Source organism: Pelophylax lessonae (genome assembly GCF_965119305.1).
Source record: "Pelophylax lessonae genome assembly, chromosome: 4".
Lineage (NCBI taxonomy): Eukaryota > Metazoa > Chordata > Amphibia > Anura > Ranidae > Pelophylax > Pelophylax lessonae.
Genome location: NC_138771.1, coordinates 639005304 through 639030353, shown reverse-complemented (window position 1 = coordinate 639030353; position 25050 = coordinate 639005304). Strand labels below are relative to the sequence as shown.

At 46.3% G+C, this 25050-nt stretch overlaps 2 protein-coding genes across 4 annotated transcripts in view; both read left to right on the top strand.

The window, feature by feature from the left end:
- The window catches only part of LOC309553210 (claudin-15-like), a gene marked incomplete at its 5' end in the record, with an annotated part of 69302 nt that extends 66783 nt beyond the window's left edge, over positions 1-2519 (top strand). Inside the window, one exon of the mRNA XM_082254162.1 lies at positions 2314-2519. Coding sequence (XP_082110288.1) covers positions 2314-2440 — 127 coding nt within the window. The 3' untranslated portion in view covers positions 2441-2519. The remainder of the gene's footprint in view (positions 1-2313) is intronic.
- Positions 2520-14428: 11909 nt separating this feature from the next.
- The window catches only part of LOC309553206 (dnaJ homolog subfamily C member 3-like), a 38941-nt gene continuing 28319 nt past the window's right edge, over positions 14429-25050 (top strand). Inside the window, exons 1-5 of one of the 3 annotated variants that reach the window (XM_082254158.1) lie at positions 14429-14541; positions 17634-17759; positions 20822-20932; positions 23422-23546; positions 23931-24005. In XM_082254158.1, the coding sequence (XP_082110284.1) occupies positions 17678-17759; positions 20822-20932; positions 23422-23546; positions 23931-24005 (393 nt within the window). In that variant the 5' untranslated portion in view covers positions 14429-14541; positions 17634-17677. Of the gene's footprint in view, positions 14542-17633; positions 17760-20818; positions 20933-23421; positions 23547-23930; positions 24006-25050 lie in introns of all 3 variants that reach the window. The other 2 variants (XM_082254156.1, XM_082254157.1) reach the window with 2 other exon arrangements.

Below are 25050 nucleotides of genomic sequence, written 5' to 3'. Positions count from 1 at the left end.
AAAAAGACAAAATATTAGTTACAGGGAGAAGAAACATTTTGAGCTACAGTACATGCAGATGCCAAATTGTCGTACAGAACCACCTAGGGACCATCAAAAGTTCTATTAACAGTTATATAAGTTATATCGGACCTGCTTGTGGCAGCACTGCAGTGTGTGGACTTCTTGTGATTGGGCTGATGTGCCGATATCAGAAGTCCTAACCCCAACCCAGCCATCATAACCTGGATAGTCCATGTAACCTATTGTCATTTTAGGAGGAAAGTACCCTTCTCAAAACAGGTGAGGTGACACCTCCAGAGATTGGCCAAGGGTCAGAGTTCATCCCACATCCATAAAGCAATAAATTGAGCTGCATGAAAAATGCAAACATTCTAATTTGGGAGTGTGTTCGGAATACGGTGGTTATGGGACTTTCTCTGTGTGCTTCCCATGAACAGGATGAACCTTACTGCTCAAAGATTATTTCTGCATTTGCTCCTTTTTTTATTTCATAGGAAAAAGCCAATATCTGTATATCTTTGTTCTTTCTTGTATTTTTGTAATTTTTACCTATTTATATACGCTATATTACTAAATGTATTAGGATGCCTGCCTTTACACGACCATGAAATTTAATGGCATCCCAGTCTTAGTCCGTAGGGTTCAATATTGAGTTGGCCCACCCTTTGCAACTATGGTAGTTTCAACTCTTCTGGGAAGGCTGTCCACAAGGTTTAGGAGTGTGTCTATGGGAATGTTTGACCATTCTTCCAGAAGAGCATTTGTGAGGTCAGGCACTCATGTGGACGAGAAGGTCTGGCCCGCAGTCTCCACCCTAATTCATCCCAAAGGTGTTCTATCGGGTTGAGGTCAGGACTCTGTGCAGGCCAGTTAAGTTCCACCACCCCAAACTCGCTCATCCATGTCTTTATGGACCTTGCTTTGTGCACTGGTCCAAAGCATTTGGTGGAGGGGGGATTATGGTGGGGGGTTGTTTTTCAGGGGTTGGGTTTGGCCCCTTAGTTCCAGTGAAGGGAACTCTTAAGGCGTCAGCATACCAAGACATTTTGGACAATTTCATGCTCCCATCTTTGTGGGGACAGTTTGGGGGTTTTACTTTTCCTGTTCCAACATGGCTGTGCACAAAGCAAGGTCCATAAAAATGTGAATGAGCATGTTTGGGGTAGAGGAACTTAACTGGCCTGCATTTTCTCCTTTTTTTATTTCATAGGAAATAGCCAAATCCCTGTTTATCTTTGTTCTTTCTTGTATTTTTGTAATTGTTACCTTTAATATACACTGTATTACTAAAAGTATTGGGACACCTGCCTTTACACGACCATGAAATTTAATGGCATCCCAGTCTTAGCCCGTAGGGTTCAATATTGAGTTGGCCCACCCTTTGCAGCTATAACAGCTTCAACTCTTCTGGGAAGGCTGTCCACAAGGTTTAGGAGTGTGTCTATGGGAATGTTTGACCATTCTTCCAGAAGTACATTTGTGAGGCCAGGCACTGAAGTGGATGAGAAGGCCTGGCTCGCAGTCTTCACTCTAATTCATCCCAAAGGTGTTCTATCAGGTGCAGGCCAGTTAAGTTCCTCCATCCATGTCTTTATGGACCTTGCTTTGTGTACTGGTCCAAACCATTTGGTAGAGGGGGGATTATGGCGTGGGGTTGTTTTTCAGGGGTTGGGATTGGCTCCTTAGTTCCAGTGAAGGGAACTCTTAAGGCGTCAGCATACCAAGACATTTTGGGCAATTTCATGAATTTCAATTTCATGAAATTTAAAAGGTAAAAATTACAAAAATACAAGAAAGAACAAAGATAAACAGGGATTTGGCTATTTCCTATGAAATAAAAAAAGGAGAAAATGCAGGCCAGTCAAGTTCCTCCACCCCAAACTCGCTCATCCATGTCTTTATGGACCTTGCTTTGTGCAGTGGTGAGCAGTCATGTTTGAACAGGAAGGGGCCATAAAGACATGGGTGAGCGAGTTTGGGGTGGAGGAACATGACTGTTAATTAGTGTGACATTGCAGGCACGCTTTTTGTGTGTGTATTTCTATAGGTCCTAGTGTAGCAGTGTACATACTCTATACCAGTGATGGCGAACCTTGGCACCCCAGATGTTTTGGAACTACATTTCCCATGATGCTCATCTACACTGCAGAGTACAGGAGCATCATGGGAAATGTAGTTCCGAAACATCTAGGGTGCCAAGGTTCGCCACCACTGCACATGCACACATCATTAGTAGGGCACACTGTTGTATGAATTGTATATACAGTCTGCAGGATGGTAATGAATGTTTTATTCTTCATTATTTTTCAGAGGTTACACCTATTATTTTGGATTTCCAAACACAGTGACATCAGCGAAGCCTGTACCCCAAGTTGCCTTCCCGCGATATCATTCAAGTAGCAGCATCTCTAAATATGGCAAGAACTCCTATGTTTAGAGACAGCGTTCAGCAGTAAGACTTTACTACAGAGAAGTGGTCTCCAAACTGTGGCCCGGGGGCCAGATGCGGCCCTTTGCTTGCCCTTTATCCGACCCTTGAGGCGTTATTTTGCCACTGACACCAATAGTGAGGCATAATTCCGTCCATTGATACCAATAATGAGGCATAATTCCTTCCATTGACACCAATGATGGGGCACTATTCCTCCCACTGACACCAATGATGGGGCACTATTCCTCCCACTGATACCAATGATGGGTTACTGTTCCTCCCACTGATACCAATGATGGGGCACTATTCCTCTCACTGACACCAATGATGGGGCACTATTCCTCCCACTGTTACCAATGATGGGGCACTATTCCTCCCACTGACACCAATGATGGGTCGCTGTTCCTCCCACTGATACCAATGATGGGGCACTATTCCTCCCACTGACACCAATGATGGGTCACTGTTCCTCCCACTGATACCAATGATGGGGCACTATTCCTCCCACTGTTACCAATGATGGGGCACTATTCCTCCCACTGACACCAATGATGGGTCACTGTTCCTCCCACTGATACCAATGATGGGGCACTATTCCTCCCACTGACACCAATGATGGGGCACTATTCCTCCCACTGACACCAATGATGGGGCACTATTCCTCCCACTGTTACCAATGATGGGTCACTGTTCCTCCCACTGATACCGATGATAGGGCACTATTCCTCTCACTGACACCAATGATGGGGCACTATTCCTCCCACTGACACCAATGATGGGGCACTATTCCTCCCACTGTTACCAATGATGGGGCACTATTCCTCCCACTGACACCAATGATGGGGCACTATTCCTCCCACTGATACCAATGATGGGGCACTATTCCTCCCACTGACACCAACGATGGGGCACTATTCCTCCCACTGTTACCAATGATGGGTCACTGTTCCTCCCACTGATACCAATGATGGGGCACTATTCCCCCCACTGATACCAATGATGGGGCACTATTCCCCCCACTGACACCAATGATGGGGCACTATTTCTCCCACTGATACCAATGATGAGGCATAATTCCTCCCACTGACACCAATGATGGGGCACTATTTCTCCCACTGATACCAATGATGAGGCATAATTCCTCCCACTGACACCAATGATGGGGCACTATTCCTCCCACTGACACCAATGATGGGGCACTATTCCTCCCACTGACACCAATGATGGGGCACTATTCCTCCCACTGACACCAATGATGGGGCACTATTCCTCCCACTGACACCAATAATGAGGCACTATTCCTTTCTCTACAACAAAAGATGGGGAATTGTTTACTCCCACTGGGCCCAATCTGGCCTCCCTAAAGTCTGAAGGACAGTTATCTGGCCCTTTGTTTAGAAAGTTTGGAGACCCCTGCTGTAGTAAATGTACATTTCTGCCATTGTGTCACCCCCAACCAATCTCAAGGTTCTCTTTTTATCACCGGACCACATTCATTTTCAGCCATCACATGAGGACACCTGACTGCATTTACCAAGCCCCAAGGCTTGGCGCTGAAAACTCACGTCATCTCATCTTTCCTGTCCACGTGTAATTCAGCAAGGCCTCCTCCTTCTCCTGATCTATGGGGTAAAGCCCTCCTACTTTGGACTAGATATTTGGCTATTTACTTTTAAATGAAAAGGTTGTCCACTAGGTGTCCCTGCCAAGCCCATTTTGGTGAAACACCGGACTGGTTGTGACATCACTTGTAAGGCTTTTGAGAAGATGTCTGGTCAAACTAAGATTGAAAGTCTCCATGGTAGGCTTTTAAGTGAAATCAATCAACATTTTATTGTACGGATTTGGCCGGGACACCACAAAGAGTCCTTCACAGTTATTCTGCCGGTCCTGGAATGAATGGTTACATCAATATTGGTGGCAAAACCATAACGACAGGTGGTGAGCATCCAACAAGGAAGGTGTGGGGCAGAGGTCACACCCGGTACACCCATGCAGAGGTCACACCCGGTACACCCATGCAGAGGTCACACCCGGTACACCCATGCAGAGGTCACACCAGGTACACCCATGTCCTCTCCATATTGAACTTGCCAGCCAGAAGGATTAGTTGAGTCATATCCATGAACTGTGTTAGAAGATAGTTTGTATTGTCTCCTTTTTTTGTGATAGATTGTATTGTCTTAATTTTTTTTTCTGTGATAGGTAAATTTATTTTTTTGTTTGTTTAGTTTGCATTGTCTTCTTTTTTTGTGATAGTTTGTATTGTTTTCTTTTTTGTGATAGTTTGTATTGTCTTCATTTTTTTTCTGTGATTGTTTTATTTATTTTATATGTTTTTGTGATAGTTTGTATTGTCTTCTTTTTTGTGATAGTTTGTATTGTCTCTTTTTTTTGTGATAGTTTCTATTGTCTATTTTTTCTTTTTTTTTGTGATAGTTTGCATTGTCTCCTTTTTTTTTCTTTTTTTTGTGATAGTTTGTATTGTCTCCTTTTTTTTTTGTGATAGTTTGTATTGTCTTCTTTTTTTGTGATAGTTTGTATTGTCTCCTTTTTTTATAGTTTGTATTGTCTTAATTTTTTTTCTGTGATAGTTTTATTTTTCTTTTATTGTGATAGTTTGTATTGTCTTCTTTTTTGTGATAGTTTGTATTGTCTTCTTTTTTTGCGATAGCTTGCATTGTCTCCAAATTTTTTTTGTGATAGTTTGTATTGTCTCTTCTAGATTGTAAGCTCTAATGAGCAGGGCCCTCTAGTTCCTCCTGTTTTGAACTGTGCTGTAACTGTATTGTCTTCCCTCACATTGTAAAGCGCTGCGCAAACTGTTGGCGCTATATAAATCCTGTATAATATAATAATTGTCTCCTTTTTTTTTTTTTGTGATAGTTTGTATTGTCTCCTTTTTTTGTGATAGTTTGTATTGTCTTCTTTTTTTTGTGATAGTTTGTATTGTCTTCATTTTTTTTCTGTGATTGTTTTATTTATTTTATATGTTTTTGTGATAGTTTGTATTGTCTTCTTTTTTGTGATAGTTTGTATTGTCTCCTTTTTTTTTTGTGATAGTTTGTATTGTCTCCATTTTTATGATAGTTTTTATTGTCTCCTTTTTTTGTGATAGTTTATATTGTCTATTTTTTCTTTTTTTTTGTGATAGTTTGCATTATCTTAATTTTTTTGTGATAGTTTGCATTGTCTCCTTTTTTTTTCTTTTTTTTGTGATAGTTTATATTGTCTCTCTTTTTTTTGTGATAGTTTGTATTGTCTCCTTTTTTTTTTTGTGATAGTTTGTATTGTCTTCTTTTTTTGTGATAGTTTGTATTGTCTCCTTTTTTTATAGTTTGTATTGTCTTAATTTTTTTTCTGTGATAGTTTTATTTTTCTTTTATTGTGAAAGTTTTTATTGTCTTCTTTTTTGTGATAGTTTGTATTGTCTTCTTTTTTTGTGATAGTTTGTATTGTCTTCTTTTTTGTGATAGTTTGTATTGTCTTCTTTTTTTGCGATAGCTTGCATTGTCTCCAAATTTTTTTTGTGATAGTTTGTATTGTCTCTTCTAGATTGTAAGCTCTAATGAGCAGGGCCCTCTAGTTCCTCCTGTTTTGAACTGTATTGTAACTGTATTGTCTTCCCTCACATTGCAAAGCGCTGCGCAAACTGTTGGCGCTATATAAATCCTGTATAATATAATAATTGTCTCCTTTTTTTTTGTGATAGTTTGTATTGTCTCCTTTTTTTTTGTGATAGTTTGTATTGTCTTCATTTTTTTTTCTGTGATTGTTTTATTTATTTTATATGTTTTTGTGATAGTTTGTATTGTCTTCTTTTTTGTGATAGTTTCTATTGTCTATTTTTTCTTTTTTTTGTGATAGTTTGCATTATCTTCATTTTTTTGTGATAGTTTGCATTGTCTCCTTTTTTTTTTCTTTTTTTTGTGATAGTTTATATTGTCTCTCTTTTTTTTGTGATAGTTTGTATTGTCTTCTTTTTTTGTGATAGTTTGTATTGTCTCCTTTTTTTATAGTTTGTATTGTCTTAATTTTTTTTCTGTGATAGTTTTATTTTTCTTTTATTGTGAAAGTTTGTATTGTCTTCTTTTTTGTGATAGTTTGTATTGTCTCTTCTAGATTGTAAGCTCTAACGAGCAGGGCCCTCTAGTTCCTCCTGTTTTGAACTGTGCTGTAACTGTATTGTCTTCCCTCACATTGTAAAGCGCTGCGCAAACTGTTGGCGCTATATAAATCCTGTATAATATAATAATTGTCTCCTTTTTTTTTTTTGTGATAGTTTGTATTGTCTCATTTTTTTTGTGATAGTTTGTATTGTCTTCATTTTTTTTCTGTGATTGTTTTATTTATTTTATATGTTTTTGTGATAGTTTGTATTGTCTTCTTTTTTGTGATAGTTTGTATTGTCTCCTTTTTTTGTGATAGTTTCTATTGTCTATTTTTTATTTTTTTGTGATAGTTTGCATTGTCTCCTTTTTTTTTCTTTTTTTTGTGATAGTTTGTATTGTCTTAATTTTTTTGTGATAGTTTGTATTGTCTCCTCCTTCTTTATATATATATATATATATATATATAATGACCGGTAATGAATAAAATGAAACTTTACCCCTCACAACTTCAGCAAGGATCGTACATTCCACATGAAAATTTATGCTAACAAAATTAGTGTGTGTCTGCAAATTGCCTCCAGCATTGTTTCTTCTTGCTGAAAGCCACCATTTTGCTGAAGCCCAGAGCTCCTGAACAGCAGTAAATCCTAAAGCGCAACTAAACCCATCGATTTAACTGTTTCGAAAAACAGTTACATTCCTGGAATGTCGGGATTGCTAACTATCACATTTGCTTGTGTTCTTAACCAAACTGTCAAATCATCAAATGGCCGGTGTCATCACTGCTCACATGTGCAGCACCATGGCAGATCAAACAGAAGCAGCTTCCTTGGCTGTAAAGGATAGGAGGGTTTAATTACGCTTTAACCACCCCCCCCCCCCCTCCCCGGGTGGATGTCATATGATGCCCTGGGCTTTGAGTGAAGATATCTGGATGATGTCTGCAGGTAGAGGCTTCATCCAGATATCTTTTTTTTTTTAGCCGGCGATTCCCTGTGTTGTAAAAGCCATCATAGCGGCTGATTAGCTGCTGGATTACTTTTACAGGTGGTGGGAGGGGACGTCACCCCTCCTCCCGCCACCCTCTGGTGCCTCTCCAGTGCGAGGTCAGATCTGGCAGCAATGCCTTTTTACCATAGAGCTGGCCGTGGACCAGATGGTCCCCAGACATCTCTATGACCCTGGGAGGCTGGAAGTGATATCATGGCCTCACTCCTGGCTCAGGCCGATGTAATTCAATCACTGCCAGTTTTTTTTTTTTGCTGGAAAGCCTGAGATCACATTTTTTTTTTTTTTTAACTCATGCTTTCCAGTATAGATGAGAGATGTGGGGTCTCCATAAAGAGGACCTGTCATCCTTATTTCCATTACAAGGGATGTTTACATTTCTTGTAACAGGAATAAAAGTGATTAAAAAAATATACAAAATTAAAAGAAAAGTGTAAAAATAAAAAAAAAATATTTTTTTAAAGCGCCCCACGTACCCTTGTGCTCGCACGCAGAAGCGAACTCATACATAGGCCACACCCACATATGTAAATGGCGTTTAAACCACACTTGTGAGGTATCACCGCAATTGGTATAGCGAGAGCAATAATTCTAGCCCTAGACCTCCTCTATAGCTCTCCAAACATTTTTAAAGCGTCACCTATGGAGATTTCTAAATAACGTAGCTAGGAGCCATTCCACGAGTGTGCACAATTTTAAAGCGTGACATGTTTGGTATCTAATTGCTTGGCGTACCATCATCTTTTATATTTTACCAAAAAATTGGGTTATATTTTGTGTTTTTTTTTTTTTTTTTGCATTAAAATTCATTAAATTGTATTTAAAAAAAAAAAAAAGGCGGAACCTTCGACAGCTTTCCAATATGTCCTTGGATGCTTGAGCTCATGGATGTTTTTTGTCATGTCATTCCTCGGCTGTTTTTTTTTTTTTTCGCTTGTCTGTACTTGACCGAGTAATGTATAAATCATATAATTGTAGGTCCTTTTTTTGGCTTTGCTGCACTGTGACATATCTTTTTGTTTGTTTGTTGAAGTTGTGTTTTGTATTGTAGTTTGTTATGTTTTCTATTAATAAAAGAAGAAAAAAGATTTTTCAAAAAAAAAAAAAAAATCGAAAAAATTGCTGTGCAAATACCATGTGACATCAAAAATTGCAACGGCCATTTTATTCTCTAGGGTCTTTGCTAAAAAAAAAAAATATATATATATATATATATATATATAGTATGGTAGTGGTGGTGTCTTTGGGGGTGCACAAAGCAGAGAGTGAAGAGGGTGCAGATAGAGAGGATGAGGAGGGTGCAGAAGAGGAAGGCTGAGTGAGCCACTCAACCAAGTCTGGTTTTTAAATTACCCTGTGACAAAGGTCTCTAGAGAAAAACGCAGTATATCTGGGAAAAGGTATATAACACTCTGCTTCAATCTGTGGTATTGGGGGGCCACAGGTTGATCACACCAGTTCTACAAATAATTGGCCAGTAACTGTTGTCACTGTGTGTAGCACTGTTAACACAGCAAAAGAGGCCACATTTTTGCAGGACTAAAATACACTCTTAGAAAAGTAAACTGTTAAATAACACCCCACTTCAATATGTGGTATTGGGGGGCCACTGGTTTATCACACTGCTTGTAGTATTGCTGCAGCAACGCTCAGTCACCACACCTGTCAGAATGCTGCACAGTGCACAATACAAATCCACTATAATATGCTTTCTATATTACAAAGTATATTATAATGTGGATTACACCCCTATATAGTGCACTGCACACTTATACCAATACCAGCCCTTTAACCACTTTACCGCTGAGTACTGGAATAGTACTGCGGCAAAGTGGCTCGTTCCCGTCTGACGACGTAGACCTACGTCGCCAGACTCTTCCCCTGTAGGCGGCGCTCGCGCGCCGCCGGAGGGGCGCTCCCGCTGTTTTCATTCACAGCGGGAGTCGGGCCAGGGGAGGAGCAGCGGCGATCGCCGCTGCTCTGCCCCGATCGTCGGGGATCCAGTGTGGAGGTCCGCCCGCCTGTGTAAACACAAGAGGGCGGATCTCCTCAGTGACAGGGAGTGACAGATCGGAGTGTTCAGCATAGCTGGACATCCGATCTGTCCCTGTCTCACACAGTCACCTCCCCCCCCACACGTCAGTAAGCACCAGGCATATATTAACCCCTCCCTCTCCAATAAAGTTAACCCCTTCCCTGCCAGTGTCATTTTTACAGTAACAGTGCATATTTATAGCACTGATTACTGCAGTAATGTCACTGGTACCCCCAAAAGTTTCAAAAATGTCAGTCAAGGGTCCGATCTGTCCGCCGCAATGTCACAGTCCCGCAAAAAAAATCGCAGATCGCCGCCATTACTCGTTAAAAAAAAAAAAACACCAAAAATGACAGAAATCTTTCCCTTTGTTAGTAAACGCAATAACTTTTGCGCAAACCAATCAAAATACGCTTATTGCGATTTTTTTTTTACCAAACATGGGTAGCAGAAAACAAATTGGCCAAAAATTAAAAAAAAAAATTGTTTTTTACATCTTTTTTGGGGGGAATTTCATATAAAAAAATGTGAAAAATATTGTTATTTTTTCAAAATAAACGCTCTTTTTTTGTTTATAGCGCAAAAAGTAAAAATCGCACAGGTGATCAAATACCACCAAAAGAAAGCTCTGTTTGTGGGAAAAAAAGGACGTCAATTTCGTTTAGGTACGGCGTTGCACGACCACGCAATTGTCAGTTAAAGTCGCACAGCGCCGAATCGCAAAAAGTGGCCCAGACGTAAGACAGCAAAATGCTCTGGTGGTAAAGTGGTTAAATGACTTTTGTGGACCTTAACAGAGCAATTTGTGTCACTGACAATCTGTCCCTGATGCATACAGCTCCCTACCCTGACAAAAAGCAGAATGTGAAATGGCAGACAGCTCTGGTCTATTTATAAGGTAGGGGGACTGTCCATGTGCTGCAATGTTTCAATTGGCTGTCCTGTTCCACCTGACGGCTGTGTCATGGGTCAAAGTTCTCCCCAATGTAAACTAATATGGCCGCCGCGAACAACGTCATGTGTCCGCAAAATTGGCGGGTAGCGAACAAGCAAAATTCACTGCGAACCGACCGCCGGGCGAACCGCAAGGCCATCTCTAGTCAGCAGATTGGCCTCTACAAACTCGGCACAGTGCCCACTGCCTACAAATAGAGAGCAACTGAGCATGTGCAGAGCAGGGGGGAGGGGCCATGTATTGCTGGATTTTATACAATATAGGCACTAACTTATTAATGTTTTACATCCTCATTCCTGCTAAAGAGGCCCAGCCTGACGTGACGGAGCACAACTTCATTTTATAACTAAACTTCCATTTTAAGGTCACTAAACATTTACTGACAAGCGGTTTTCTTAAAAATTATAAAAAAAAAAATAAGCAAAAGAAAAAGTTTTTCTCAGTTTAAGTTATAAAATGTTGTAAAAAAAGTAATTTTTCTACTTTACTGATGGGCACTGATGAGGAGGCACTGATAGGTTGCACTGATGGGCACCGATTAGATGACACTGATGAAGAGGCACTAATATGCAGCACTAATAGGTACTGATAGGTGGCATTGATGGGCACTGTCAGGCTGCAGTGATAGGCAGCACAGATGGGCACTGATGAGGAGGCACCAATATGCAGCACTAATGTGCACTGATAGGCAGCACTGATAGTCACTAATAGGTGGCACTGATGGGCACTGATAGGTGGCTCTGATAGGCTGCACCGATGGGCAGCATGGATGGGCACTGACGAGGAGGCACTAATATGCAGCACTAATGGGCACTGATAGGTGGCACTGATAGTCACTAATAGGTGGTACTGATGGGCACTGATAGGTGGCACTGATAGGCTGCACCGATGGGCACTGATAGGTGGCTCTGATAGGCTGCACCGATGGGCACTGATGAGAAAGGCACCAATATGCAGCACTAATGGGCACTGATAGGCAGCACTGATAGGTGGCAGTGATAGGCAGCACTGATAGTCACTAATAGGTGGCACTGATGGGCACTGATGAGAAGGCACCAATATGCATCACTAAGGGGCACTGCTAGGCAGCACTGATAAGCACTGATAGGTGGCACTGATAGGCAGCACTGATAGTCAATAATAGGTGGCACTGATAGTCACTAATAGGTGGTACTGATGGGCACTGATAGGTGGCTCTGATAGGCTGCACCGATGGGCACTGATAGGTGGCTCTGATAGGCTGCACCGATGGGCACTGATGAGAAAGGCACCAATATGCAGCACTAATGGGCACTGATAGGCAGCACTGATAGGTGGCAGTGATAGGCAGCACTGATAGTCACTAATAGGTGGCACTAATGGGCACTGATGAGAAGGCACCAATATGCAGCACTAAGGGGCACTGCTAGGCAGCACTGATAAGCACTGATAGGTGGCACTGATAGGCAGCACTGATAGTCAATAATAGGTGGCACTGATAGGCACTAATAGGTGGCTCTGATAGGCTGCACTAATAGGCACTGATGAGGAAGCACCAATATGCAGCACTAATGTGCACTGATAGGCAGCACTGATAGGCACTAATAGGTGGCACTGCTAGGTGGCTCTGATAGGCTGCACCGATGGGCAGCATGGATGGGCACTGATGAGGAGGCACTAATATGCAGCACTAATGGGCACTGATAGGTGGCACTGATAGTCACTAATAGGTGGTACTGATGGGCACTGATAGGTGGCTCTGATAGGCTGCACCGATGGGCACTGATAGGTGGCTCTGATAGGCTGCACCGATGGGCACTGATGAGAAAGGCACCAATATGCAGCACTAATGGGCACTGATAGGCAGCACTGATAGGTGGCAGTGATAGGCAGCACTGATAGTCACTAATAGGTGGCACTGATGGGCACTGATGAGAAGGCACCAATATGCATCACTAAGGGGCACTGCTAGGCAGCACTGATAAGCACTGATAGGTGGCACTGATCGGCAGCACTGATAGTCACTAATAGGTGGCACTGATAGGTGGTACTGATAGGCACTAATAGGTGGCTCTGATAGGCTGCACTAATAGGCACTGATGAGGAAGCACCAATATGCAGCACTAATGGGCACTGATAGGCAGCACTGATAGGCACTAATAGGTGGCACTGCTAGGTGGCTCTGATAGGCTGCACCGATGGGCAGCATGGATGGGCACTGATGAGGAGGCACTAATATGCAGCACTAATGGGCACTGATAGGCAGAACTGATGAGCACTTATAGGCAGCACAGAAGGGCACTAATGAGATGGCACTGACAAGGAGGCACCAATATGCAGCACTAATGGGCACTGATAGGCAGCACTGATAGGTTACCTATAAAACAAAGCATTTCTAGATGTTCCTGTATGATCGCACATTGTCACTTTCTGGGTTCAAATCCACCCTAAATTATATCTGCGCTGTCACTGAGCATTATACTGTCTGCTTATCCCAGCAGTGTCTGAGGCCTTACATAATGCTTGCAGCCTCCTGACTCTGGGGACACCGGGTCTGTCTACTCTGCTTTTCAGAAGATTTATTTTTACTTCCTGTTGTGTCACCGTGACAGGAATTGAGGGGGAAATCTGCCAATGGGGACACCGGGTCTGTCTAACGTGCATTTCAGAAAATTTCTTTTTACTTCCTGTTGTGTCACCGGAAAAGGAAATGATTGGGACACCTGTGAGAAGAGATTTCCTGTGGTGTATCTAGGACAGGAAGTGGAGGGAAATCTCCCCAGTGACACACAATAACCTGGCCTGGTTTGATCCCTTTTCTGCTCCATCTAAGGTGTAGTACCTCATTCTGCGCTCCAGGGGGCGCCATTCTCACACAATCATTCCACTACAGGAGCGCAAGAATTTACCGCACCCCCTATCCTGCCAATCGCGGCCACCGACAGAAGCACTTCGACGCGCAACAGCCAATAAGCGCGAGGGGAAGGCGGGACTTTCTCTGACTGACACTGTAGCTAATAAGAAGTGTCCGGTGTAATGCCGAATCGGCACAGTACACCGGCGCTGGCTGAGCCGCAAGAGGCGTGGCCCGTTCAGTGATTGGCAGCCGGGAGATTCGCAGCCAATGAGAGGCCACGAGGTGACGAGAATATGCTGTGTGATGACAGCAACACATTCAGGTGTAGCGTGAGAATTACCTACCCCGTGAGAATTACCTACCCCTCGTCACTTCCGGCCAGGAACAGCTGAGCAGCGCAGCAGTGCGCATGCTCAAAGGGCCGGATACCTAAAGGGACGACAGAGGAGCAGACTAGTGCGCATGCGCACTAGTATGGAAATAGCACGGTGTACCGTGGAAAAAACCTACCCACGCGGCGGTTAAATAAAACAGCGGGGTTGCAATACGAATCATCTCCGCTCCTGTGGCTGTCACTTCCCTGCTCTCGGCAAGTAAATATAAAAGCGGCTGGCATCTCCGTGATTTATCTTTTCATACAGCCGCCGCCGCTTTTATATTTACTTGCCGAGAGCAGGGAAGTGAGAGGCACAGGAGCGGAGATGATTCGTATTGCAGCACAGTTGTTTTAATGTAACAGCTGCATTCCATACAGTGCCGTGAACCGGAAGTGACGAGGGGTAGGTTTTTCTCACGGGTAGGTAATTCTCACGGAACACCGGGCCTTGCTCAGTAGCCAATAAAAGAGCAGGCAGGAGTCGAGCCTGTCAACCAATGAAAAGTGAAGGAGTGTAAGTAAGGCCAATCAGGAGCCTCCCACAACGTCGGTAGAATACCTGGATGAAGATAGTGAAAAGTAAAAAAGAAGGTGTGACGGTGGCATGTCAACACGGCTTTTGACACTTGGCCAATCAGGGGTGCCCACGCTATGGTAGCCTGACTTCTGATTGGCCAGGGTTTCCGGAAGCCTGGAGCTGGTTGGCGAGTGTGTAAAATCTGACATCCGGAAGCGGAAGCTGTAGGTACAGAGAATGTACAGTGCAGAGTGACAGAGGAGAGCAGGTAATGTGTATGACCCCCTCCCTCCCCTAACCCCCCCTGTCTGTGGTCATGTGACTGTATGGCTGTCTAGGTGTATCTGAGTACAGGTCACCATGGGGATGGAATGGGGAATACTGGGTGATACTTCATTAGGTACTCCACACTGGGGGGTCTGTGGTCAGTGACTATATGACCCCCATCATTCAGTTTTGGTGGCCCCATCCCCCCTGTCATTCAGTTTTGGTGGCCCCGTCCCCCCCTGTCATTCAGTTTTGGTGGCCCCGTCCCCCCCTGTCATTCAGTTTTGGTGGCCCCATCCCCCCCCTGTCATTCAGTTTTGGTGGCCCCATCCCCCCCTGTCATTCAGTTTTGGTGGCCCCCCCCCCCCCCCCCCTGTCATTAAGTTTTGGTGGCCCCGTCCCCCCCGTCATTAAGTTTTGGTGGCCCCGTCCCCCCTGTCATTCAGTTTTGGTGGCCCCATCCCCCCCCTGTCATTCAGTTTTGGTGGCCCCATCCCCCCCTGTCATTCAGTTTTGGTGGCCCCGTCCCCCCCTGTCATTAAGTTTTGGTGGCCCCGTCCCCCCCTGTCATTAAGTTTTGGTGGCCCCGTCCCCCCCCTGTCATTCAGTTTTGGTGGCTCCATCCCCCCTGTCATTAAGTTTTGGTGGCCCCGTCCCCCCCTGTCATTAAGTTTTGGTGGCCCCGTCCCCCCCTGTCATTCAGTTTTGGTGGCCCCGTCCCCCCCTGTCATTAAGTTTTGGTGGCCCCGTCCCCCCCTGTCATTCAGTTTTGGTGGCCCGTGCCCTCTGTCATTCAGTTTTGGTGGCCCCGTCCCCCCCTGTCATTCAGTTTTGGTGGCCCCGTCCCCCCCTGTCATTCAGTTTTGGTGGCCCCGTTCCCCCCCTGTCATTCAGTTTTGGTGGCCCGTGCCCCCTGTCATTCAGTTTTGGTGGCCCGTGCCCTCCGTCATTCAGTTTTGGTGGCCCCGTGCCCTCTGTCATTCAGTTTCGGTGGCTCCATCCCCCCTGTCATTCAGTTTTGGTGGCCCCGTCCCCCCCTGTCATTCAGTTTTGGTGGCCCCGTCCCCCCCTGTCATTCAGTTTTGGTGGCCCCGTCCCCCCCTGTCATTCAGTTTTGGTGGCCCGTGCCCTCCGTCATTCAGTTTTGGTGGCCCCGTCCCCCCCTGTCATTCAGTTTTGGTGGCCCCGTCCCCCCCTGTCATTCAGTTTTGGTGGCCCCGTCCCCCCTGTCATTCAGTTTTGGTGGCCCCGTGCCCCCCTGTCATTCAGTTTTGGTGGCCCCGTCCCCCCTGTCATTCAGTTTTGGTGGCCCCGTGCCCCCCTGTCATTCAGTTTTGGTGGCCCCGTCCCCCCCTGTCATTCAGTTTTGGTGGCCCCGTCCCCCCCTGTCATTCAGTTTTGGTGGCCCGTGCCCTCCGTCATTCAGTTTTGGTGGCCCCGTCCCCCCTGTCATTCAGTTTTGGTGGCCCCGTCCCCCCTGTCATTCAGTTTTGGTGGCCCCGTCCCCCCTGTCATTTAGTTTTGGTGGCCCCGTCCCCCCCTGTCATTCAGTTTTGGTGGCTCCATCCCCCCTGTCATTAAGTTTTGGTGGCCCCGTCCCCCCTGTCATTCAGTTTTGGTGGCCCCGTCCCCCCCTGTCATTCAGTTTTGGTGGCCCCGTCCCCCCCTGTCATTCAGTTTTGGTGGCCCCGTCCCCCCCTGTCATTCAGTTTTGGTGGCCCCGTCCCCCCCTGTCATTCAGTTTTGGTGGCCCGTGCCCTCTGTCATTCAGTTTTGGTGGCCCCGCCCCCCCTGTCATTCAGTTTTGGTGGCCCCGTCCCCCCCTGTCATTCAGTTTTGGTGGCACCGTCCCCCTCTGTCATTCAGTTTTGGTGGCCCTGTGTCCTCTGCCTCTAATCTTCCAGTCTTCGTGATCCTGTGTGTTTGGTCTCCATGAACCCCTATCCTGGTCAAAGACGTCCTTGACAAAGCCCAGTCATCTAGGTTTGGTTACCATGTAGTCCCAGTTTCTATTTTTGTGACCCCCCGAAGACCAGGGGTATGGAATTCACCTCTCTCTCTCTTCTCCCCCCCCCCCCCATCCCACCTCTCTCTCTCTTCTCCCCCCCCATCCCACCTCTCTCTCTCTTCTCCCCCCCCCCATCCCACCTCTCTCTCTCTCCCTCTCCTCCTCCCACCTCTCTCTCTTCCCCCCCTCCCCACCTCTCTCTCTTCCCCCCTCCCCACCTCTCTCTCTTCCCCCCCTCCCCACCTCTCTCTCTTCCCCCCCCTCCCCACCTCTCTCTCTTCCCCCCCCTCCCCACCTCTCTCTCTTCCCCCCCCTCCCCACCTCTCTCTCTTCCCCCCCCTCCCCACCTCTCTCTCTTCCCCCCCCTCCCCACCTCTCTCTCTTCCCCCCCCTCCCCACCTCTCTCTCTCCCCCCCTTCCCACCTCTCTCTCTTCCCCCCCCTCCCCACCTATCTCTCTTCCCCCCCCCTCCCCACCTCTCTCTCTTCCCCCCCTCCCCACCTCTCTCTCTTCCCCCCCTCCCCACCTACCTCTCTCCCCCCCTCCCACCTCTCTCTCTTCTCCCCCCTCCCACCTCTCTCTCTTCTCCCCCCCCCCACCTCTCTCTCTTCTCCCCCCCACCTCTCTCTCTTCTCCCCCCCCACCTCTCTCTCTTCTCCCCCCCCACCTCTCTCTCTTCTCCCCCCCCACCTCTCTCTCTTCTCCCCCCCACCTCTCTCTCTTCTCCCCCCCCCACCTCTCTCTCTTCTCCCCCCCCCCACCTATCTCTCTCTTCTCCCCCCCCCCCACCTCTCTCTCTTCTCCCCCCCCCACCTCTCTCTCTTCCCCCCCTCACCTCTCTCTCTCTTCTCCCCCCCACCTCTCTCTCCCCCCCCCCTCTTCCCCCCCATCTCTCTCTCTTCTCCCCCCCCACCTCTCTCTCTCTTCCCCCCCCCCACCTCTCTCTCTCTTCCCCCCCCCACCTCTCTCTCTCTTCCCCCCCCCCCATCTCTCTCTCTTCCCCCTCCCACCTCTCTCTCTTCATCTTAGTTCCTCGCTCTCCCTCCCTCTTTTTATATACAACATTTTTTTTATCCCCCTTCTAGCAGGAAGAGGACCACGCCATCCTGCACCAGACTGCCCAGCCAGCATGGAGAGTGATCGGCGCGGTATGAGCAGAGTCCTGTCCTCTCTCTCCCTCCTCTGTGTCATCCTGGACCTTCAGCTGGATGGTGAGACTGTCATTAACCACTTGACCTCCAGAAAATGTATCCCCCTTAAAGACCAGGCCATTTTTTGCAATACGGCACTGCTTTACTTTAACTGACAATGGCGCGGTCGTGTGACGCTGTACCCAAATAACATTGATGTCATTGTTTTTTCCCACAAATAGAGCTTTCTTTGGTGGTATTTGATCACCTGTGCAATTTTTTTATTTTTATTTATAAACAAAAAAAGAGCGACAATTTTGAAAAAAATAAAAAAATAATACATTTTTTACTTTCTGCAATGAAACATTCCCAATAAAATGATGTAAAAAATCAAATTCCTTCATGAATTTAGGCCAATATTTATTCTGCTACATATTTTTGGTAAAAAAAAAATCCCAATAAGTGTATATCGATTGGTTTACGCAAAAGTTATAGCGTCTACAAATTATGGGATATTTTTATTTATTTTTTTACTAGTAGTGGTGGCGATCAGCGACTTATAGCAGGACTGCAATATTGTGGCAGACAAATCGGACAAAAAAACTGACACTTTTGACACTTTTTGGGAACCAGTGACACTAATACAGTGATCAGTGTTAAAAATTTGCACTGTTACTGTACTAATGTCACTGCCTGGGAAGGGGTTTAACATCTAGGGAAGATTTAAAGTGTGCCTAGCCAGTTTTTTACTAAACTGTGGGTGCTTTTACTAGGGAAAGGCATGGATTCTAGTCACTTCTTTGCAGAGACCCAGGATCTATGCCTTCCCTCCTGTCAGAATGACAATCTGCCTTGTTTACATAGGCAGATTACAGTTCTGTCTCTCTGGCTGATGATCGGCAGTGCCGGTGGACATCGAGTCCCTGTTACCTGCTGATGGACTTCCACTGTGTGTAATCACAGCAGAAGTGAGCCACTGGTGTGTGTATATGTTTATAATGTATGTATGTATATGTGTGTGTGTGTGTGTGTGTGTGTGTGTATATATATATATATATATATATATATGTGTGTGTGTGTGTGTGTGTGTGTGTGTGTGTATATATATATATATATATATGTGTGTGTGTGTGTGTGTGTGTGTGTGTGTGTGTGTGTGTGTGTGTGTGTGTGTATATATATATATATATGTATGTGTGTGTGTGTGTATATATATAAATAATGGAGACCCGATCAGAGCCGAATGCGGCTTTGATCGGGTCTTCTCTTCGGCCGCCATGCTAGTAGGATGCCCGGGTCTCCTTGTTGGACGGGAGACCGAAGCGAGCCGCGGAAGGCGATGGCAGGGGCGTCCCCTCCCGCTCCTTGTAATGACCACCGAGCGGCTTCTCAGCCACATCAGTTGTCATTACAACACAGCCGACCGTGGGCTATGGACGCCGGTACCGGGGTGATGCCTCTAGCTGCAGGCATCACTCCGGTACAGCACTTTACCGAAATATCGGCAATATCGGTAACCTCAGGGGCCGATTCCAATATATCGGGGAAAGTGCAGAATGGCCCTTGATATATCGACTTTGCAATATATAATATATATATATGTGTGTGTGTGATCTGCGGCTCTCCTGACAGGAGGGGTTCTGTGCTGGTAATCAGATCATTGATTACCAGTGCAGACCCTTGGGGGGGTGCCACTAGAACCACTAGAACCACCAGGGATGCCCACCCATGACCCCAGGGATGCCCACCCATGACCCCAGGGATGCCCAACATGGCCACCAGGGATGGCAATCCGGGCTCAGGGAGCCCGCCAGTGCCCATCATTGCCATCAGTACTGCCCACCAGTGCCCATCATTGCCATCAGTGCTGCCCACCAGTGCCCATTATTGCCCACCAATGTCGCCTATCAGTGCCGCCTATCAGTGCCCACCAATGCTCCATATCAGTGCTGCCTATCAGTGCCGCATATTAGTGCCACCCCATCAGTGCCTCCTCATCAGTGCCTGTCAGTGCGGCCTCATCAGTGCAGGAAAAAACATATCTATTTACAAAATTGTATAACATAAAAAAAAACTTTTTTTTTTTTTCAAACTTTTCGGTCTTTTTTTATTTGTTTAGCAAAAAAGAAAAAACCTTGCAGTGATCAAATACCACCAAAAGAAAGCTCTATTTGTGGGGGGGGGGGGGGGGAGGAGGGAATGACATACATTAGGTTTAGGTACAGTGTTGCATGACCGCGCAATTGTCATTCAAAATGTAACAGCGCTAAAAGCTGAAAATTGGCCTGGGCAGGAAGGGGGTGAAAGTGCCCGGTATTGAAGTGGTTAAAGTGATTGTAAACCTCAGACATGAAATCTGAACAAAGCATATCCCTCTATAGTGTGTACTTGTCTCAATCTAGAGCACTAAGTGTAATTTCTATCCGCTGCTTCCTTCCTCTGCTATCAGGGTTCGTGTTGACCGGGAGTTCTAGACCCTGCAGTTTTTATTCAGATGCATAGAACTGTGTTTGACTAGGAAACCCAGCGTTTGACAAGAAAAGGATGCACTGAACGGCTTTGCCTAGAGGTCAAACTTACCTTGTGGCTGGGCTCACACTAGAATTGGATGCAGGTTTCCACACATCTATTCGCATGACAGGAGAGTGTGACTGGCTCTCAGTGGCGCCGGTTTACACATCTCCATGGCGGCATAGGGGACTTGTGCGTCTTTGGCTCCATTTCAGAACCCGCCTACGGCCACACCACCCTGAATACGCCCGATCTCGTCTGATCTCGGAAGCTAAGCAGGGTCGGGCCTGGTTAGTACTTGGATGGGAGACCATTTCAGAATCGAATTCAGGCAAAAATTCGGGCCTGACTCGCCCCTGAAACAGAGAACAGGGACACACCAGACCCCTGCTGTGAGCCACGTCCCTATTAGGCTGGGTTCACACCTCATAGGACATGCTGCATCCAAAGAATTGCAGCGTAATGCAAATGAAGACACCGCCACGTGTACTGCTCAGTTAAAGCCAATCTTCTGATCTGCATTTGACATGTGTTCCAAAGGTGTCGTATGTGCATTGAATTCACTCCAATTGAAAATTTCTGGGTGTTGTCCTGTAACAATGGGTCTCTGACGCATGTTCTTTACCCAGCAGGAGTGCTGGCGGCCAGCCAGGCTGAAATAGAGAACCACCTGGAGATGGGCCGCAAGCTCCTGGCTGCTGGACAACTGGCCGAAGCGCTCTCTCATTATCACTCCGCTGTTGGTGAGTATAATACTGTGTTCACAGAATTAAAGAGACCCTGTTACCAGCTAAATCCAACAATCAGATAAGTACTTACAAGTGTGCTCATTGCTTACAATTCTGTTTGGATTCCCTTTAAAAAACAAGCATAAAGCCCTTACCAAATGTAGGGTGTTCTCCATGTTCAGTACTACTTTCCCAATAGCCACAGAGAATATAAATCCGCTTTATGAGTAACCAGTGCTTTAACAAACCCAGATATCATCTTGTAAAAGCAGCCGTGGCATCATCACTGTGCTGTACATAGCCTGCGCAAAGCGCACAGATAGGTGAGGGGCCCAGCAGCTCCAACCACTACAGGAGGGGGCAGAGACAAGACCAGTCACCCTGCACAAGGAGAGGGACTGGTCTTTATTATAGGAGGGGGCGGAGACCAGACTAATCACCCTGCACAAGGAGAGGTGCTGGTCTTTATTACAGGCGGGGGGGGGGGTGGGGGGGCAGAGACAAGACAAGTCGTCTTGCACAAGGGGAGGGACCGGTCTTTATTACAGGAGGGGGTGGAGACCAGACCAGTCACCCTGCACAAGGGAGGGGCTAGCCTTTAATACAGGAGAGGGGCGCGGAGAGAAGACAAGTCACCTTGCACAAGGAGAGGGATAGGCCTTTATTACAGGAGGGGGAGAATATGTGACCAGTCACCCTGCACAAGGAGAGAGGCTGATCTTTAAAGTATTGCAGGAGGGGACGGAGACAAGGCCAATCACCCTGCACAAGGAGAGGTGCTGGTCTTTTTTACAGGAGGGGGCGGGGACAAGACCAGTCACCCTGCACAAAGAGAGAGACTGGTCTTTATTACAGGAGAGGACGGAGACAAGACCAATCGCCCTGCACAAGGAGAGGGACTGGCCTTTATTACAGGAGGGGTTGAAGACATGACCAGTCATCCTACACAAGGAGAGGGGCCAGTCTTTTTTACAGGAGGGGGTGGAGAAAAGCCATGTCACCCTGCACCATGAGAGGACAGAGACAAGACCAATCACCCCGCACAAGGAGAGGGGCCAGTCTTTATTACAGGAGGGGGCGGAGACAAGACATGTCACCCTGCACAAGGAGAGGGACTGGTCTTTATTACAGGAGGGGGTAGATACAAGACCAATCATCCTGCACAAGATAAGGGACCGGTCTTTATTACAGGAGGGAATGGAGAGAAGACCAGTCGCCCTGCACAAGGAGAAGGACCGGTCTTTATTACAGGAGGGGGCAGAGACCAGACCAGTTACCCCGTGCACAGAGAGAGGCTGGTCTTTATTACAGGAGAGGGGCGGAGACAAGACAAGTCACCTTGCATATGGAGAGAGGCTGGTCTTTATACAGGAGGGGGTCGAGACAGGACCGGTCACTCTGCACAAGGAGAGATCTCAGCAGTAACCGGTCTTTATTACAGGAAGATTCTGCACAGAGGAAAGTCTCACACGGGATTACTGCACAGATCTGGAAGAAATACGCAGAGCTCACCAAGATTCAAGGAAGAATATGAATGTATTTGCACAATATTTGCTTATGTTCACCTTTAAAGTGTAAGTTCACCTTTTCACAAAAAATAAAAAGGGGAACTAACCTCCTCCCCACTAATCAGCCTCCCATCCCCCCCCCCCGCCCCCCGGTCCCGCTGCTCTTACTTTCATGGGTGAGATTAACTGTTGGTGTCCACATAGCCAGTGGAGCATTTCAGGGATTCAAAATGCCCACTCTCCCTCACCTTCTTCTTTTTGTAGAGCCTCCAGGACAGATCAGAGCCATTCTGATTGCGCAATGCGGTCATGTGCCAGTGCTGACCAACTGGAATTGCTCTGATCTGTCCTGAAAGCCCTACAGAAAAAGGGGGAGGAGAATGGGGATTTCAGATCCCTGAAATGCCACACTAGGTGCATGGGCTGTGGCAGCTAATCCCCCATGAAGGTACGTTCAGCAGGACCAGGGTAGGGGAGGGAGGGTGTGTAGAGTAGCTTTTCTCAACCTGGGTTCCTCCAGAGGTTGCTCTGGGTTCTTTGAGCAATTTCTGCCTCTCGGGTAAGTAACCACTGACACCATTGATCTTTATTTTTCCCCACTGACCAGATATGTAAGAAACATTCTTCTCAATCGATATCACGCTGGTTTCCTTGAGACTGGAATGTTCCTCAGTGCTAAAAAGATTTAGAAGGGCTGGGGTAGGGCGATAGTTCGCCTTTTCGTTTTTTTTGTTAAAAGCAGAGCTTACACTTTAAAAGCAAGATTACAAATGTGATTACTCTGTAGAGCAGGGATCCTCAAACTACGGCCCTCCAGCTGTTGTGGAACTACACATCCCATGAGGCATTGTAAAACTCTGACATTCACAGACATGACTAGGCATGATGGGAATTGTAGTTCCTGAACAACTGTACCCTTGCTGTAGAGAATAGTAGTCAGCCCCACTATTCGTTCTGTATGGACACAATAGCCCACTGTAACGCCTTCTTTTGTAGATGGAGACCCCAAAAATTACCTGACGTATTACAAACGGGCCACTGTCTACCTGGCGATGGGAAAATTCAAGTCGGCTCTCCCAGATCTCAGCAAAGCCATCGACCTGAAACCAGACTTCCTGGCCGTAAGTTACTGAATCTAGGGATATAATGTGTACATGCATTGCTCCTGATGGACCAGTCTGCCCAGTGCTACCTGCAGGTCACCTTACATAGACCGTTAAACTGGGGCTCCATCCAGAACCTTTTTTTTTTTTTTGGGAGGAAAGAGTTTTCTTGCTGGCCTTGATGTCAGCGGGGAGATTCCCACTATTACTGAGACAGCCTGGTCTCCACTGTGATGTCCTCCTTCTTTTTGGAGCGTGTTTTTCACATCTGCCAATGAAGTGTTTGGTAGGAGTTCTACCTAGAAAAATAAATGACGTCTAAAGAAAAATGTGTGCGGCATAAACAAGGAGTTTCAACCAACATTGGAGTGTTTCTTATATCTTCATGTTTATTATCTCCAGGCCAGACTCCAGAGAGGAAACATCCTTCTGAAACAAGGGGACACGCAGGACGCTGAGGAGGATTTCCGGGCTGTGGTGAGTATTGTAGTATGGATAAGACTGCTCTCTGTGTTGAATATGAAGTGTCTGTGATGTTCTCTATTGATTGGACGAGCTGTATTCCCATGAATTTGAAATGTTGGTGACATCACTGGTCTCTGGTGATTGGATGGGCTGTGTTTTCATGAATATGAAGTGTCGGTGATGTCACTGGTCTCTTGTGATTGGATGGGCTGTGTTTTGGGGATTGGATGGGCTGTGTTTTCATGAATATGAAGGGTCGGTGATGTCACTGGTCTCTTGTGATGGGATGGGCTGTGTTTTCATGAATATGAAGGGTTGGTGATGTCACTGGTCTCTAGTGATTGGACGGGCTTTGTTCTCATGAATATGAAGCGTCGATGATGTCACTGGTCTCTTGTGATTGGATGGGCTGTGTTTGGGTGATTGGATGGGCTGTGTTTTCATGAATATGAAGTGTCGGTGATGTCACTGGTCTCTAGTGATTGGATGCGCTGAGTTCTCATGAATATGAAGTGTCGGTGATGTCACTGGTCTCTAGTGATTGGACAGGATCTGTTCTCATGAATATGAAGCGTCGATGATGTCACTGGTCTCTTGTGATTGGATGGGCTGTGTTTGGGTGATTGGACAGGCTGTGTTTTCATGAATATGAAGTGTCGGTGATGTCACTGGTCTCTAGTGATTGGACTGCTCTTTGTGTTCTCCGGAATATGAATTGTCAGTGATGTCACTGGTCTCTAGTGATTGGACGGGCTGTGTTCTCATGAATTTGAAATGTTGGTGACATCACAGGTCTCTTGTGATTGGATGGGCTGTGTTTGGGTGATTGGATGGGCTGTGTTTTCATGAATATGAAGGGTCGGGGATGTCACTGGTCTCTTGTGATGGGATGGGCTGTGTTTTCATGAATATGAAGGGTTGGTGATGTCACTGGTCTCTTGTGATGGGATGGGCTGTGTTTTCATGAATATGAAGGGTTGGTGATGTCACTGGTCTCTAGTGATTGGATGGGCTGTGTTCTCATGAATTTGAAATGTTGGTGACATCACAGGTCTCT